Raw genomic sequence first — 17134 nt, 5'->3', positions numbered from 1 at the left:
AGAAGTACCCTCGCCTCTCCTTCCTGCCCTCCAGTCTCCACTAGCACCTCCCACTGGTGGAGCACAGCTGGAAGCCAGTGGACAAGGAAGCCTGTACGATGCAGTCTGTGGGGGTCAGCCCCCTTGCCAGAGACACAGAGCAGGGGGGCAAATAGGACCAGGGCCAGCCTAGTAACTAAACTTCTCTTTGTGCCAATTGTTACCTTGGACCCCTGTGTGTTAAATGTGCATATGATGTGACATCACTGAGCATATTAGCATTTTCCATTTAAAAATGAGGAAACTAAGATTCAGGTGCAATAATTTGCCCAAGATTACACGGGTGAAAAGTGGTGGAGCTAGGTCGTCTGAGTCTTACATCTAGTGCTTTTGCCACTACCCCCGATTCCTTCCCAATGAATATGCTGGAAAAGGGCTAGGATACTATGAGGACTTCAAAACACTTTCATAGACTCTTAGAACAGAACTAACTCAGGGTATTTCAAGCTGTGTACTTTACTGAAGTCCACAGAACACCTCTGGGACAGGGTCAACAAGATTCCAAACTCTATCCCCCACTTCAGACTTGTGACAATTTAATCTGTTATGCATTGGGTTCTACTCTGATTTTACTATTTAAAAAAATGATTCGGTTGAAAGAGTAAAATAAAATTGTTTTAGTCTATCTCCCTTAAACGACATGACGAAGGTTCAGAGAGAACTAGTTAATGGAAGATGGAAACCCAGACTCATACCCAGGTCTTCTGGCTTGTCACTCAAGCCCCTTGCCCAAAACCATGCGGTGTTCTGCCCAGCTAAGAGAAAACGAGGCAAGGGAAAAAAAGAAGTGACAGAGAAACAGGAGAAAGATAGAAAACACACAGAAAAAGATGATTACACCCCTCCCCCCCACAAAAACGAAACAAAACAAAACAAAAAAAAAACACAGAAAGAAATATATCCACATTCTCTTGAGGATGCTGCTTCAAGGTTTTAATGCCATTGTGTTTTTACACTTGAGGCCAAAACAATGACAGTTCTGTCAGAAATCTGACCCATTCATGGAGGGGCTAAGAGGAATTATGGATAACGACCGAAAAATGGACACAATGCAAATGTCCATCAGCTGGTAAATGGATAACATGTGGAATATCCACACGGTGGAATAGTCTTCAGCACTAAATGTGCAGATACAAACTACAACATGCGCGCACCTCAAAATGCCGAGGGAAAGAAGCCAGACATGAATGACCACAAACTGTTTGATTTCATTTATATGAAATGTCCAAAATGGGCAAATCTATCAAGACAGAAAATAGATTAGTCGTTGCCTGGGGCTGATGGTGCGGACAGGGAATGACTACAAATGGGGATGAAGTTTCTTTTGGGGGTGACAGAAAATGTTCTCAAACTAGATGGTGGGGATAGTTGTACAACTCTGTACATGTACTAAAAATCATTGAATCGTACACTTAAAATGAGCGAATTTGATGTTGTGTTAATTTTACTTCAATAAACCGACTTTTTAAATAAAAAGACAAATTGAGAGGGGACTATAGCTTATGGTCTTGAGGGCACAAAAACTAACCCCCCCAAAAAATCTCCTGAGGGATGAAAATCTTGCAGCAGCTGATTTTCATCTGAAGTGTGGCCATTCTACCATTCCTGGGTTGCTTCACCGCGGGCTCCAACAGTTACCTCGAGCCCAGTAATGGGTCTGTCAATTAGTACAATACTGCCCTGAGGTTGCCCAGCACTTCCATTTCCAGGGTTTACAGATTATGAAAGCTACATAGTTGCAGATTTGGGGTGAATACAATATGAACCTTAAAACAATTCTTCTCCTACTTGGCACCCCTCATCAGAACTCCCTGCTTACTAGTGAGCCTGTATTTCTTTCTCTAGGCTGTAAATTCCGTAAGAGCAAGGACAGTAATAACAATCTTGTTTGCTGTTTTCTCCCACCACACAGCACAGGCCTGGCTCATGGTCCATTCTAAATAACAACTTATTAAAAGAATTTAGCAATTACTGGGAACCCGCTAAAAAAAGAGACACTGATTCAATGGCCATGGATTAATCCAACGATGTATTGGGAACATGCCAAGTGCTTTCCCATATGTCACTGTATTTAATCCTCACAACATCCCTGTTAGGTAGATGTTGTAATGCCATTTTTCAGTTGAAGATCTGAAGCTGAGAAAGGTTAAGTGATTGGTGCAAGTGGTGGCAGAGAGTGTATTCAGACCAAATTTTCCTGGTGCTAACTAAGTTCAGGGCGGTTTCATTACACCTGAGTTTCACAAGAGCAGAGTTGGGCTCCTGTTTTTCCATCATATATTACTTCAGATTTCTTTCATGATTTGTAACGGACACACACAAAAGAACTCTGTCAAAAGTTCAATACTTTTAATCAAAATATGTCCATAACTGTTTAGTGATAAAAAAAAATACATAGATAAGCAGATAATGCATAGACAGCTCAAAAGGTAGTTTTTCTATGTCAGAAATCTGTTCCAGGAACAGAGTAAACTACAAAAGACCTGCATATAAAAGCCTGAGCTTTGCTTAATACCCCTAACATTTAATTAAATTCTCTTATGGAAAGAAAATAAACTACCCTGGATACTTTACTGATGAACTTTTAGTAAAAGTGTGTGAAAAACCTTACAATGACCACAGACACAGATGAAGAAATGCAGTCTTCCAAAGGGAGTCATAATTGTTTTGTACATTATTCCTGATTGTCCCCTCTTGGTGTGTGGTCATCATTATGCTGAGAGAAGGAAATCATCCTTCTTCAGCTCTTTCTATGTGCTCACCTCCCAGAGTTAGCTGCTTACTCACAGCCAGCGGCTGGAATGTTTCCATCATCCTCCCTTACTTTCCTCCCCACCACTTTCTTCTATTTGTCTAACTGATTCCCTCCAGAGCCGTAAACAGGCCCATTCTTTAATCTTTGGACAAGCTATTCAACAATAATGGGACCCTTTGATATTACTCTTACTTGATACAGAAGAAGAGAAGTATGATCGACCATGTGTTCCTCTGGGTAGAGCGAGACCCAGGGTGTGCTATGTAGTGTCAGGGGCCCCATCAGACCAGTCCTCTGGTCTCCAGAGCTCTAGTCCAGGGTTTTGTTTCCTCCCATGTTCTTTCTTAGCAAAAGTAAATAGTTTATTAAAAGCCTAGTTGCTCAGGGTTTAGGAAGACTTACAACTATAATTCTAATCCATTTTGAAATCTATTTCCAATATGATAATCTCTCCTCCCATGCCTCTAATTCCAAAGACTCCAGGAAAATTGGCCTCACAACCAGTCAATATGGACCTCAAAACATTTAGGCAAGCCTAGGAGATTATTATCCAAACCAGATACATCACAGTGCACTTTTACATGTAATTCATGTTTCCCTGGAGAACTCAAACATTCTGCTTTCCCCCTTTGCCATTAGTTTTGTCAAAGGGACCAAAAAGGGGGTGGACGGTGGCATGGTGGAGAGGTAACTTTTCCTGACTTGCTTTCCTCTTTTTTTTTTTTTTCAAATTTCTCCAACAGCTTTCTAGTCTGACTTGGTGAAAGGCTTTACAGATTATCATACATGACTTCAGACCTAGAAATGGAGCAGAGTGAGAAAAGCTCCCAAAGCTATCTACCTCATGTCCCCGATGCTTCCTTCACACTTCTCTGAATGGGCCCTTCCTACTTGTCACCTGTCCCAGCACTAACCCCACACAACAAAGGCGTCTTTCCCCTCTGATTCTTTTATTTCTGGTGTTCATACCCTTCCCACACTGAATGGGAAATCGCAGAAATGATGGAGTATGACTTCAGAGGCTCGGTTATAAAAGGCATTGTGGTTTCTGTTTTGCTTGTATCCCTTGGATCACTCCAGCAGTCACATGGAGAGGTCCACATGGAAAGTAAGCGAGGCCTCCTACCGACAACCAGCACTAACTTGCCAGGCACGTGAAAGGGCTGCTCCGGAAGCAGATCCTTCAGTCCCAGTCAGGTTCTCAGAAGATCGCAGCTCTGGCTGACAGCTTGACTGGAACCCCATGGTAGACTTTGAGCCAGGGTGCTCTTGGACTCTTGACCCATAGAAACTGTGAGATAGTAAGTAAATATTTATTGTTATTGTTTTGTTTTATTGGGGGAGGGGGAACAGGACTTTATTGGGGAACAGTGTGTACTTCCAAGATTTTTTTCCAAGACAAGTTGTTGTCCTTTCAATTGTAGTTGTGGAGGGCACAGTTCATTCCCAGATCCAGTTGCCATTGTTAATTGCAGGGGGCGCAGCCCACCATCCCTTGGTGGGAGTTGAACCGGCAACCTTGTGGTCGAGAGCCCACTGGCCCAGGTGGGAATAGAACTGGCAGCCTTCTGCGTTAGAAGCGTGGAGCTCCAACTGCCTGAACCACGGGGCCAGCCCAATATTTATTGTTTAATCCACTAAATCTGGGACAACTTTTTATATAACAATAGGTAACTAATACAGAAAGTCATTTGAATATATGACTAATAATAAGATAGATTTGGTTAGAAAATTAACCACTAGATTCTAATTGCTGAACTCACTTCCAGGGTAAGGAGATGGGAGATTGTGGTGAGAAAGGGAAGACCAGTATATTTGTTTTTTAAAAGAATGTAAATCTGTTCTTTGGCTTTAGATACTCTTATTGTCTTTTTTCTCTTCCACTTTCTTCCATAAATAGGAACTATGCAGGCTGATGTTGGTTGTGGGACACCTTACTTGGATTTAGAGCTGCTGGGCTATCACTGGAAAAGTACTTGTGTGTGAATAAAGGGCAGAGTCATTTTCTTTCTTTTGACATAAAAAAGACATTCTAATTCCAGAATTCACTGTAGAATAAAGTCAGCTTTGTCTTCATAAGGACCCTAGTGTCTTTAAAAATAAAAGTCCAAATAGTAACAGTAACAGTGGTGAGAAATGAGATCCTGTCATGGGACCTTCCTGGATAAAACTAAATACACACACAAACTCATAGAGGAAATTAATAGCCAATTTTTCAGGAGGAAAGGTTAATTGTAGAGACTATTTCAAGGATCAGTACTGGGAATTTTGATGTATTGGACAAAAAGAAAATGGGATTACAAGTGAGAAGATAAAATATTTGAGAGTAGCTAATTTTCTTATAAAATAATAAAGTTCAGGGATTCTTAAATTTTAGTGCACAGAAGAATCACTTGGCAGGGGGAGGCTTGTCCAAAATTCAGATCCCCACGTCTCAACCCCAGAGATTCTGATTTAGTAGGTCTGGGATTGAGTCCAGGAATCTGTGTTTTTAAAGAGCTCAGTAAGTTGTTTGTACTGTCAAAGGTCTGCAGACTTTACTTTGAGAAAAATTGAGGTAATAAACATAAAATGCTCTACTCAAATATTTCATTGGTTAAAATTGTGAATGGTCAAGAAAGTCCAGAAACACTAGGCAAAGGCAATGCAAGTGAAGAAGCAAGTGAAACGTGACATTGACAAGTGCCCGTCAGACATTTCCACCAGCAATTGTTCTGGACTCTCCTATACACTGTCCATCTCCTAACATGGAAACTATGCTTGATGTTTAACAGTTCAAAGCCTAATCATCGCATGGTAGCAATCAGAAAGGGTGTTTTAAAATCATTTTATTATAAAGAAAGATAATAAATGCTCCCAGGGGTGTTGATGGAATATCATGCTCTTACTTTGAAATAGCATTTGACTTGCTAATTCTAAAATAAAAATTGTTTTAAAATCATTTTATTATAAAGGAAGATAACAATAAATGTTTCTGTGGGTTTTGGTGGAACCATATGCTCTTACTTTGAAATAGCATTTGATTTGCGAATTCTAAAAATACAAAGGAGGAAATTTTAAATCCAGTTTTAGCAGAAAATTCACTTTATAAGTAAACATTTTTTAAATAGGAAGAGCATGTGGGCTATAACTAGAAAAATCTTGACTGTTTTGTATTTGATTGGCAGAATTAGTTTTACTATTTATTAGTAACACACGCAATTTGGAGAACAGAAACCCTAAGGACATACAGGCACAGCACAACTTCACCATTCTCAGCATGAGCAATTTCCAGTCATTTCCACAGGTGACACACTGACAATTGGATTTGTGGAGCAGTGACCCAATTCAGTCACTCAGAGAGTGGAAAAACACAAACATGTCACAACCCAGCCACAAAAGGGAAAATGACAGCATGTGAAATACAATCACGAGAAAAGGAAGAACTTTAAGACTGAAGGGGATCATCAATGTCCAGCACCTTCATTTTGTAGGAGGGAAAGGGAACCTTGAACACATGGAAGTTTGTCTTGAACCTCATGATGTCCCAGCTGGAACTCAGACCTCTCAGCTCCCAGCTCAGTGGCCCAGGGATTACTTGGCTCGTAATGATGAAGTCGGCATTGACTGCCCCCCAGGACAGCAGCCCCTGGGCGTCATTACTGCCTCTGAGAATGGGTCTGGCTTCTCCACTGACAGGGCACAGCCTTGAATAATTATTTTTTTTAAATCATATCGGTGATTTTATACTTATGGGAAAACTTTTGCTCTTTTTTTAAAAATAACATTTTATGATTATAAATCTAAAAATAAAACATGGTACATTGTAACAATAGTGCTTTTTCTTGTTACCTGGTTTTATCATTATATCATGATGTTGCCAGTGCATCAGGTCTCATGGCTCACGGTTTTCCATGATGGGATCTTGTCTACTTTAATCTTCCTTCTGTCCTCAGTCATCAGCACCGTGCCTAGCACATGGCAGGAACTCAATAAATATGAGCTGAATGAATGAGTTCATAGACTATATCACAGTTCAACTTATCCTTTATTGTGGCACATTGAGGCTGATCCCAGTTTTTTCACCATTATAGGTAATGCTGCCGTGAACATTATTTGGTGACTCTTTGCACCTACTCCTTATTATTACCTTGTGATCAATTCCTAGAGGTGGAATTACTAGATCAAAGGCTTTGGATACATATTGCCAAATTGCCCTTCAGAAAATAGTTCTTTCCCCCATCTTCCTGCCAATTTTTTTTTTTTTTAACGATGAAGATATTTTTCTCTTGAGAATTGAAGTTAATGCTGGCAAAACATTTTAAAAGCACTCTGCCCATTTTGATTGAATAAAAACAGCTTTCGAACACTTTCCATCTGTATTGTATTAAATCATACCAGTAATTTATCTAGAGGTGAAAGGTTACTGAAGCCACTGCAAAATCGCTTATATTCCTTGGACTTATTCTGCGTTATAAGTTTAATAAGGGGAAAAAATGTGGTTTTTGCTTGAAAGAGAGCAAGCGAGCCAAGATAGGCTGTTGTGGAACCACTGTGGGATGAAGTGACGCAGAGGCAGGGCAATATGGTGGGAACAGCTGTGGCCTTGGAGAACTTGGCAGTGGTCAGAGGCAGTGGGCTCAGAACATACACAGAACAAAGTGGGAGAATCTCCCATCATACTGTCAGGGTGGGGAGGGGGAATACACATTTTTCAAGATTCACAAAAACATAAATGATGAACATTAAACACCTCAGAATGGTTCTCTATATGGGAGCAAGGAAGTAGTCCACGGGGATCAAATATGAGAGGGACCACAACCAGACAAACGACACTGCTAACGGGCCACAAACTGAGGAGTATAAGTAAGCCGATTCCATACAAAAAGAAGCAAGAAAGAAGGAAGGAAGTGGGAGGAAGGAGGAAGGGAGGGAATGAGAGAGGGAGGTTGGGCTGTGACACCCTCTGAGCCCTGATTCTGTCATTAACCCCGGTGAACTGCCGTGGAGTCCCTCGCCTCTTCTGGGCCTCAGCTGCACCATGCCTGGGAAGGACTAGATTTCCAAAGTTTTAGCTATAGCACGCTGTGGTGCGAAGCACAAGTAGACACAAACGCTGTGGCCTAGACTCTCCTGTGTAAATGCAGGTGTAGTGTCTTTCCCATACACCCTGACAAATCCTACAAACAGAAAGCATTGATAGATTTGTAAAATAAACCATGTGCTTTATGTAAGAAGTACTTCTAGCATAGACTTCCATAATATTATAAGCAGATGTGAGCCGTTTATTAAATTTACAAACAGCAAAGTCCCATAATGACGGACCTCCCCAGGACGGCCAGCTATTCCTTGGCAGAATTCCAGCAGGAAATTTTCTGGTGTCGACTGTTCTTCTTTCCTTTTGGAACCGCACAGTACCAGACAATGGTTTAATGATTTAAATATGCCCCAAGTCTGCGGTCCATTCTCTTATCATTTCAAAGCATTGTGCTTCTATAAATCATATCAAATGTCTGAGATTCTACCAAAAAAAAAAAAAAGAGAGAGAGAAATTAGACACAGATACTCCTGGCTATCCAAGGAAAATGTACAGCACAAAGGCAATGATACTGCATAATAAAAGCGAGCATTCATTTGAAAGGTTTATGTGAACACAAGATGATATAACACAGTCAGTTGGCTCCAAAGGTAAAGATGTGTGTGTGTGGCTGTGTGTGTAGATTCTGAATTAATCTAGTTAAAAATGACACAACATGCTCATAAGAGCAAGAACAAAGTAAATTTATTAGAGCATGTGGGGAGCCAGCATTGCCTAAAGCAATTTCCCCCTTTATTATGGAAGGGAACAGCAAGCTTCACCGAACACCTTGACACCATCTATGCTGATGGATCCCAGACTGTCACTTTCCTCCTGGTTTTCATTTGAAAAAGGAAGCAGTTTGAAAAACAAGGTTTGTCTCTGGCTTTCGAAGCACAAGGAGACCGGCCAGCTTTTAAATATTCTGTTGGTCTTAGTCAAGCTATGTAGGATCCGGTCCCTCCACTCTAGCTGCTGCCAGGAATTAGACACACACATGAAAAGAGATGAGCAGGAACAAAACACTCCTGGTGCTTTACTGATGGAGAACATTTCCTCTGTTCTTGGCTCTGCTAGTAGAGACTTGGACACTGGGAGAAACGCTGTCAGTTTCGGTATTTGCGGAGACAAAGAACAGGGCTTCAACCAGCATGGGCTTCTCTCCTACCCTGCTGCAGCCCCTGTGGACTTCAGTTCATCTGAGCCCACCTTGCACAGGGGGAGTGGTGGGTACGTGGAAAGAGATGGGAAGGTAGCGAGGAACATAGTTATGACCCCCAGAAAACAGACTTTGAGGTATGCATGCAGGAGACTGACTGGGGCTTGCTCTCAGAACCATACCTGTGAGGGAGTGAGGAAAGCAGGACAAACAAAGGAAGAGATTGGACTGTGATGCACTTACAAAAATACCCCAGGGATCCCATGGGAAGCTCTGCTGCTGCGGCAGCTCTTCAGAGTTATCTCTCACTGGCCCTTATCGCCACCCACTTCCTCCCCTGCCTCCCTCACACATACACCTCAACCATCTAGCCATTGGATTCTGGCTGTGTCCACCCCCTCGACACACACACTTCCCAGGAGGAGTGGAGAGTGTGTCAGATAAGAACCATCAGCCACAACAGTTGAGGGAAGGAGAACCTCAGCAGATGAGCTACAGCAACCACTATAAAGTATAAGATGCGTTTCAGCTATTAAGATTATACTCTAGCTGAGGAAACAAGATATGTACATTAACTATACATAGTATAAGGCAATAGATTATAAATGTCAGACGAATGGCACCAATGATATGGTTTACAGGTGTGTATGGAAACGATAGAAAGCTAGAATTATGGATTACTGGACGCAACCCACTCCATTTCCCAATGAGAATTCTCTGATGTTAAAAGTGAGGGGACATGTCCAAGGTCACGTATCTCCTGTGGAGCTACCTAGGTTTCCTGATTCCCATTTCAATCCTTATTCTCCTCCCCAGTAAACTGGCCCCTTTGGAAGTGATTACTTTTGTCAGGACTGACCTGTGTAATCTTGAATAGAACCAGGTAAGGTAGAAAACAGAACCCTCACAATAGATCCTCAGTTGCAGAAGAACAAAATTCCAACAAATATCATTAGTCTTAATCTTAAAATCTGTCAGTCAAGAAGTGGACTACAACAATTCCCCTCCGCTTATCAGTAATTTCACGTTTCATCACTTGTCTCTCTGTTAGTGGCAATGTGGGAGGCCACCATCTCTTCTGAAGGAATGGCCTCAGCTATGCTCATTTTGTGGAAATGTGAAGTGGTTTCTGAGTCTGTTCCCAAAAAACACCAAAGGACATATGGGTAAGAAACCACCAGAGTCCATACCAGACCACACTGGTGACATCCAGCCTCTGTCAAGTTTATTTGGTAAACCATAGCACTACCACAGTAGTGCTATCTTCCAAATGAGCGCATGACCTGCTAAGGGTCTCCTTTCATTCTAGAACCTTCCAGCTCATTTTCCCCATCCATATAATTTACTTCTTCAAGCACGTAGGATGCAGTGTTGGCTGTGGGGAGGGGTGGACTGAAGGGAAGCTTAGATGACACTGAAATGAGTCAATGTTAAAGATTTGGGTCTTTTGGTAAGTTACAAGTTTTTCATTCCTTCAGTCATTCCTTTAACAGATATTTGCTCAACACCTACTTTGTACTAAGTACTACTGCAAGAACTGAGGACTTAAATATGAGTAAGATACGATCCCTCAGGAACCCAGCCATCAGGAAACTTGATCTGCTGACAAGGCAGATGTGTGAATATGAGTCAAGTATAAGTGCTATGGTTAAAAACAGTGGAAACATCAGTGGTCGCATGACGCTGGAGATGGCTGTGATATAGAGTTCCAGTCATTTATTTTGTTTGGCATAACACACCATTGGGCTTAAACCCCACACATCATTTGTTTGTTCATTCAGAAAATGTATTGAGGGCTTTCCATGTGCCTATCACAGTGTTAGACCCTAGAAGCACATCTGATTGAATGACCCAGCACTGTTCTCTAGAAAGTCCTTAATATCGAAAAGTTTTAATGAAAACATCTATCTTTTTTGTCTTGCCTTGTTTTCTAAAGCATACATATGGTGAGGCCACCCAAGAGTCCCATCCATTCCATCTCATGATCCCAGGTCCCTGCATCTCTTATCCAACATCTTACCTGCCCCATTGCCTCTCCTGACTGGGGATGCTCCTGGTTCTTTGCTCTTGGATCATTCTTGTGGTTCTTTTAGTCTTCTCTCACTTCACTGGAATCTGAGTTCCTCAATACACCCTAGAAACAAAGATGGTCGATTCTGAACAGTTTTTCTCTCCAGCCCTCCTCTATGGCTTAGTCACAAATTTTGTTACCCTAGCCCATCCGAGGGGAAACTGCTGTTCCCAGACCCTTCAGTGTTTCTGCCTGTTTCCTGGTCTCTGCGGAGAGCACAAAGGTAGTAGAAGTAGGCACATATATGTACATACTTTTGACACTTTGGAGCTTTTCCCACCATAAATTGTTCATGATCCAGGCCAAAGATCAATAAAGGAATAAACTGCTTTGGGGGAAAATGGGGGTGAACTGTGGGGTAAGATTGCCTCACTAACTCAGTGCGGAATGAGGTTGTTATCATAGAGTCTCAAAGAGACTTAAGAGTTACATATTTTTTTGTAAGAGTTACTGTCGTTCTCTCTCCACACATAGCTAGCAGAAGTTGTTTCCAAACTTTACAGGAAATAAAAGGAGTCCACTGATAAAAACAAAAAAATGAGTTCCATATTTAATAAAAGTTTTGATGATCCACAATGAAAACATGTCAAAAACATTTTGAACTACTGTGTAATAACCCCTTCTCAAATCGATGAGCAAGCAATCAAAACACCCTGCCTCACATATTGTTTATATTGCCATTTTATTTGGATTAAAGAGAAATCCAATTTAGCATAATAATTATTGGTATTCTTCTAGACAGCATGTTTCTTCCAAGACATTTAAAGAAGCTTCCATAGTGTGTTTTATATACCATAGGAAAAGAAAAGCTCATCTCAAGCATGTCTTGTATTGGGTACAATAATAATCATTTCCTGAATCCATGGGAGCAATTTTCTCTTAAAAACTTATTTAAATCTGCACCTGTCACTCCATCCTGCATAGTCAGGAATGAGGTGAGGCCCCATGCTTGGAGACAGCTAAAAAAACTAAAATACATTAATTCTTGCAAAATGTCAAATGGCTGCCTTTCAAATAAAATGAAAGTAACTTAGTTATATGCTGTATTGAAAGTCAGATAATATCCCCTCTGTAATTATTGGATAATATTCTCTCCTAGAACTTACAATTAGAAAAGAGATGGAGAGATTTCTATAAACCTAAAGATGCTGTATGATAATAGAAGCCTGAGTATCTTGTTTTAATATCTGGTTCTAAGCAATAGGCAATTTTTAGAAAATGTGATTCCCATATTTACCTTGTTCCGGGGAGTGGACACAAATGATTTTGAAAGGGGGAAAACGTCATGAACTGTTGGTGTATTGTATCAAAGAATCCCTAGAAGTTATCTTAACATAACATAAAATATGATCTTATAAACAAAAGTGGAACAAAATATTTGGTGGAATTTCTTTTTGCTCTTCAATATAGACAGTTGAGTTTGCTCAAGTATATATATAAGTGCACACAGGAAGACAGTAGGTTACGACTAATAGTGCAATGGGGGGAGACAAGCAATTTTTTATCATCTGGCTCTGTAGCACCAAGAAATATCTGCTTTGGTATTTATAGTTCTAGCTTATAATAAAAATGGATTTTAGTACTAGATGTATTTATTGACTTGGAAGATATCTATTTGATTTACTTCCCCCAATACTGCACTATTTATTCATATGAAATGTATATATTTTTAGTTCCTAATGACCTAGGAAGGAAGTGGGACAATATGAAGCCTTGGTAAATTGCTTAGATGGAATGAGTTTTACCTCAGGCCCTAGATACTCTAAGGTGAACTGCCACCATGTTTTCTCGGCTGGGTGGAGACAAAGCCCAATAATGTGAACTTGTTAAAAGAAGTCAGATTTTTTTGCTGGTCTACGATGAAACTATGATCACTGTGACTAGTATAAAGAGACCACCAGTAACTGACTCAATTTAGAAATTGAGTAACTCAACTACATTTAGAAATAACTATCTTTTCAGGCCTAGGGGAGGAATCTCAATTTCAGAGCACTTACTATAGGTTACTGGTAAAATCAATTTTACTTCTATTGGGGAAGTTATTGAAAAATATACTGTTGGGCTGTAGAATGGTTAGACTTGGTTTTTCTAAAGAAACAGTAAGTGAATTTGAGGTCATAGAGAAACTGAGGCATAATAAAAATAAATGAAATGCCCAAAGTCATTTGGTTAGAATCTAGGAGTAAAGCAAGGAGTTCTAGGATTGATGTTCTCACTAAAGAAAAGGGTTTGCCTGACCTCAGAGAGCCACAAAATAGTGTTAATTAGTAATGCACAGATATTCAGACACTTGCACCTCACTGCTCTTAGAATGTGGCTGCTATTTTGAAAACAATAAATTAAAGGCTATCACTCCACAAGCTCTTAGCATCCCAGGATTACGCTGACAGTCTAATAGGAGAGAGAATTTTTCAAATAACTTAGGAACTAGCCAAATAGACAGTGAACAAATTTGCTGTTTTCATGAAATGAATATTTATTGGGCACTCACTAAGTGCCAGGCCCTTTTTTAGGTAGGGAGATGCAGATAAGATCCTTGCTGTCGTGGAGCTTACCTTCAAATATTAAACAGCATCTCATTGCCAGGCAGTGGAAGAACATGGGGATACTCTGAAAAGAGTGAATTAAGTGATGGAATATCTTGAAATGCAACAGATGTTGAGGTGCATGATGGGCCCTATGGAACAAGGTCTAAGTGGAAGGGAAAAAATGATTTTAGTTGTAATCAGTTCTTCTGCTTTGATGAACTTATGTAAACCTAGCATATGAACTACAAAAATATGATAGCTCTTCGTCAGTAAACCAAAGGACAACTTAGGTGGCATTAATTTAATGAGCTTATTACCAATCTCTTACAGAAATCAATAAACACTTACTTTTTAACTATCCCTTGAGGTGGCTTGCTGCCACCATCAGTTCTTCTGTTAGACTGATGAATGTTTTAAAAAGCTGTGGTTAAGGGCGGCTGGATGGCTCAGTTGGTTAGAATGTGAGCTCTGAACAATAGGGCTGCCGGTTTGATTCCCACATGGGCCAGTGAGCTGCGCCCTCCACAACTAGATTGAAGATAACCAGCTGCCCCTGAGCTTCAGGAGGGGAGGCCCAGATGGCTCAGTTGGTGAGAGCTGGAGCTCTCAACAAGGTTGCTGGTTCAATTCCCACGTGGGTTGGTGGGCTGCACACCCTGCAACCAAAGACTGAAAACTGGGACTGGACTTGGAGCTGACAATTAGACTGAAGGACAATGACTTGGATCCACAATTAGACTGAAGGACAACGACTCGGAGCTAACAGGCCCTGGAGAAACACACTGTACCCCAATATTCCCCAATTTTAAAAAAAATGTGAACAGAAACATTTTACTTGTGCAATTAGAAACAGTCTATACCTTACAACTTTTAGGACTTTCTCAAGTTGCCAATTAATTGGTTCTCTGGCTGTACTTTTTGATTTATAAAATTTATTTTCTGCAATAAGTTACAAAGCTGCACCCTAAGGTTATAAAGATCTCTGCTGTAATAATAAAATCAAGTTCATCAGCCTAGACAAAGACATGCTATTGTTCTTCTAGAAAGTCCAGTCTTATCCAATGTCCCAGTGGACTTCTTCAAGATAGTTTCAATTTACAAAATCAACTCACTCTCCTCCAGTTTATAGAGACAGCAGTTTCGTGCTCTGAGAAACACTATAAAGTTGCAGTAGTTTCATTTATGAGTAATTGAAGAAATTTGCTACTTATTTTCTTAGGAAGAGGGTTCTACCTTAGTCGTTTTGTATTGGGATGGGGGGAAAAAGCCAGTTCCTTTCTTATTTAAAAACTTTTATTTTGAAATTACAAAAGTAATGTGTCCCTTACAGGAAACTCAGTAACTAGAACTAAGCAGAAAAAGAAAAATCACCCATAATTCCACCAATCACTGAGAGACCAGGTAACATCCTGGTATTTATCTGTCCATTCTTTTCTGATTCCCTTCGCGTATCATAGTTTTTAAAAACGGGATCACATGATAGTGTTCTGTGATTTGTCTCCTCGTCCCGCTAAAAACCTTCACATCGTTCCATGTCATCCTAATGACTGTGTAAATGTGAGAGACATATCAATGACTATTCAAGGGCATAGTAGGCAGGAGAACATTTTGTTTTCTTACTTAATAGAGTACGTCCCCCAATCCTAAAGCGGTTCTTGAAAAATCTAAGTGACCTCTGACCAGCAGTTTCGGTGTCCGAATGTGCAACACTTGCAGAGAGATACAGTCTTCCCGCCAGTTCCCGCCAGCGGCATCGCAGCCGAATCACACAGCCGGATAAGGTCTTTTCGTTGCACCACACCTGTCTCCCTCCAGGACCTGGCCAGTGGTCGGGGGAAGCGCTCTGCGGAGCCTGGGGCCCCATCCCACAAGATGCCGCTTCCCTCCCCTCTCCCTCGCCCAACCCAATCTCCTTTAAACAGCAGAGCCCGAATTCTGGGGAGCTGAGGTCACCCTGCGCCCTCCTCTCCCCGCGACAGCTCGGCCGGCGCATCGCCTTCCCTCGCGGACCTTCCAACATCCCGATCTCCCGAGTAAAGACCCAGGAAGAGCTCGAGGGCGCGGGTACTGGCCCAGCTGCGGTGCTGCGCGGCGCAGCGGCCGGACTGGAGCCGCGCGGGGCCACGCCGTCCCCGAGTGATGACGCGCTTCCTGCCCTCCCTGCGCTCGCGGGCCGTGCGCTCGCGCTCGCCTTCGGCTCTTGTTCCGCGCCCGGAGCCAGCGGCGGCGGCAGCGGCAGAGGCTGCGGGAGCAGAGCGGTCGCCGGGCGCGTAGGGGGACGCCGGCTGCACTCCCGGGCAGGCGCTCTGCAATGAGACAGTAAATGCATCCCCCGGTAAGGCGCACGGCTCACTCGGGTTTTCCTCTTCCTCCAGCTGCATGCACGTTGCATGAATTTCTCGTGTCTTTTCCCTCCCGACAGAAGGAAAATGTGGGTGGTGTTTTCCTCCCTTTTGCATCTCGTGAGTGATGCCAATGAAGAAAGAAAAACCAAAAAACCCTCAAAGCTCCCAGATTTGATATTCTAGGAAGGCTTTTTGCAGGAAAATAAAAATAAAATAAAATTAATGCACCTGTCTATTGCACATGTATGTTTCACTGCACTCGACCCGGGTGCAGCGGTTTGCAAACAGCTTCGCAGCCGGCGCCCAAAAGCGGATTCTTGGCGGTGGGCAGCTGGTCCCCTCCGGGGTTCCCGCTGGGTTTCCGGTAACTGGGCTTTGAAAAGCAGCCTGGCCTGCCTGGAGTGTCCCCTTGGCCCCGGCCGGGCGCCCGCGCCAGGAGAGTTGGCGCGGGCGGAGCGGCTTCATTCCAGCACTGGCCGCCCCGACTCAGCGCCACTTTGCAAACAAGTCTCGGGCCGAGGCTCCGGGCAAAGACAGCCCGCCGGTGCGGAGCTCCTTGCCCAGTCCCGGACTCTCAGACCTGCCGATTCCACGACTCCCCTTTACTTGGCAATTTCTCCACCAGCAAACTGCTGTGGCTGAAGGACGCGGGCAGCGCCGGGCGGAGAGCGAGAGCAGGATTTGGATTCAGTGCCGCTGAATTTGGAGTCAGTGTCGCACTGGACGAGCGGCGCCTTCCCCTTTCTCGGCCCCACCAGCTGAAATTTCGCGCCCACAGGGAGCCCGGGGTCCTGGAGACTGGCATTTCGGGATTCCCTGAGGGGACCGAGGAACGACGTTCGAGGGCGCCATATTTTCAGTGGGTCTTGGCTGCGGAGGCGAGGGGGTGAACAGTTTTTGGGCCCCGGGGATAGTGTGGCGCCCCGGCAGGAGGGACAGGAGCGGTTTTCGCCCGAAAAGTTTGGCGAGGAGGCAGGCGCGGAGGCTGCCGCGCTGGGTCGGCACGGCGGCTGTCCCCGCAAGGGCGCGCGGGCTGCAGCGCGTCGCCAGGCCGGTCCAGCCCGGGTTGAGGGCCCCGGGCTGCCGTCAGGGACAGCGCGCTCCACTCGCCTCCTTTCCCTGTCCCGCCAAGACGCGGCGTTCGGGCTCGGAGGCGCAAGGAACACGCCCCTCTCCCCGCC

General features: G+C 43.1%; 2 protein-coding genes across 13 annotated transcripts in view; one reads left to right on the top strand and one right to left on the bottom strand.

Moving 5' to 3' along the window:
* Positions 1-2542: 2542 nt before the first annotated feature.
* On the bottom strand, positions 2543-17112 carry LOC141570579 (uncharacterized). Of its 8 annotated transcripts, XR_012494732.1 has the most exons (5): positions 16182-17112; positions 13636-13771; positions 11030-11143; positions 6626-8294; positions 2543-4085 (listed from the first exon to the last, which is right to left on the bottom strand). XR_012494732.1 is itself a non-coding variant. In XM_074327643.1 (4 exons), the coding sequence occupies exon 1, from the start codon at positions 16065-16067 to the stop codon at positions 15558-15560; it is 510 nt and encodes a 169-aa protein (XP_074183744.1). In that variant the 5' UTR covers positions 16068-16821; the 3' UTR covers positions 8033-8294; positions 11030-11143; positions 13636-13771; positions 13957-15557. The 8 variants fall into 8 exon arrangements, 7 of the variants coding, with proteins under 7 accessions (XP_074183744.1, XP_074183741.1, XP_074183742.1 ...); XM_074327643.1 differs by lacking the exon at positions 2543-4085 and having other exon boundaries at positions 8033-8294; positions 13957-16821; XM_074327640.1 differs by lacking the exon at positions 2543-4085 and having other exon boundaries at positions 8033-8294; positions 15229-16821.
* Positions 15806-17134, top strand: part of TLN2 (talin 2) — a 410543-nt gene continuing 409214 nt past the window's right edge. For 2 of the 5 annotated variants that reach the window (XM_074327637.1, XM_019755358.2), the window contains exon 1: positions 15806-15943. The gene's annotated coding sequence lies outside the window, so the exon portion shown is untranslated. The remainder of the gene's footprint in view (positions 15944-17134) is intronic. The other 3 variants (XM_019755362.2, XM_019755356.2, XM_019755357.2) reach the window with 2 other exon arrangements.

This window comes from Rhinolophus sinicus, linkage group LG03 (genome assembly GCF_036562045.2).
Source record: "Rhinolophus sinicus isolate RSC01 linkage group LG03, ASM3656204v1, whole genome shotgun sequence".
In the NCBI taxonomy this organism is placed as follows: Eukaryota; Metazoa; Chordata; class Mammalia; order Chiroptera; family Rhinolophidae; genus Rhinolophus; species Rhinolophus sinicus.
This window is presented reverse-complemented; position numbering and strand designations above follow the sequence as displayed.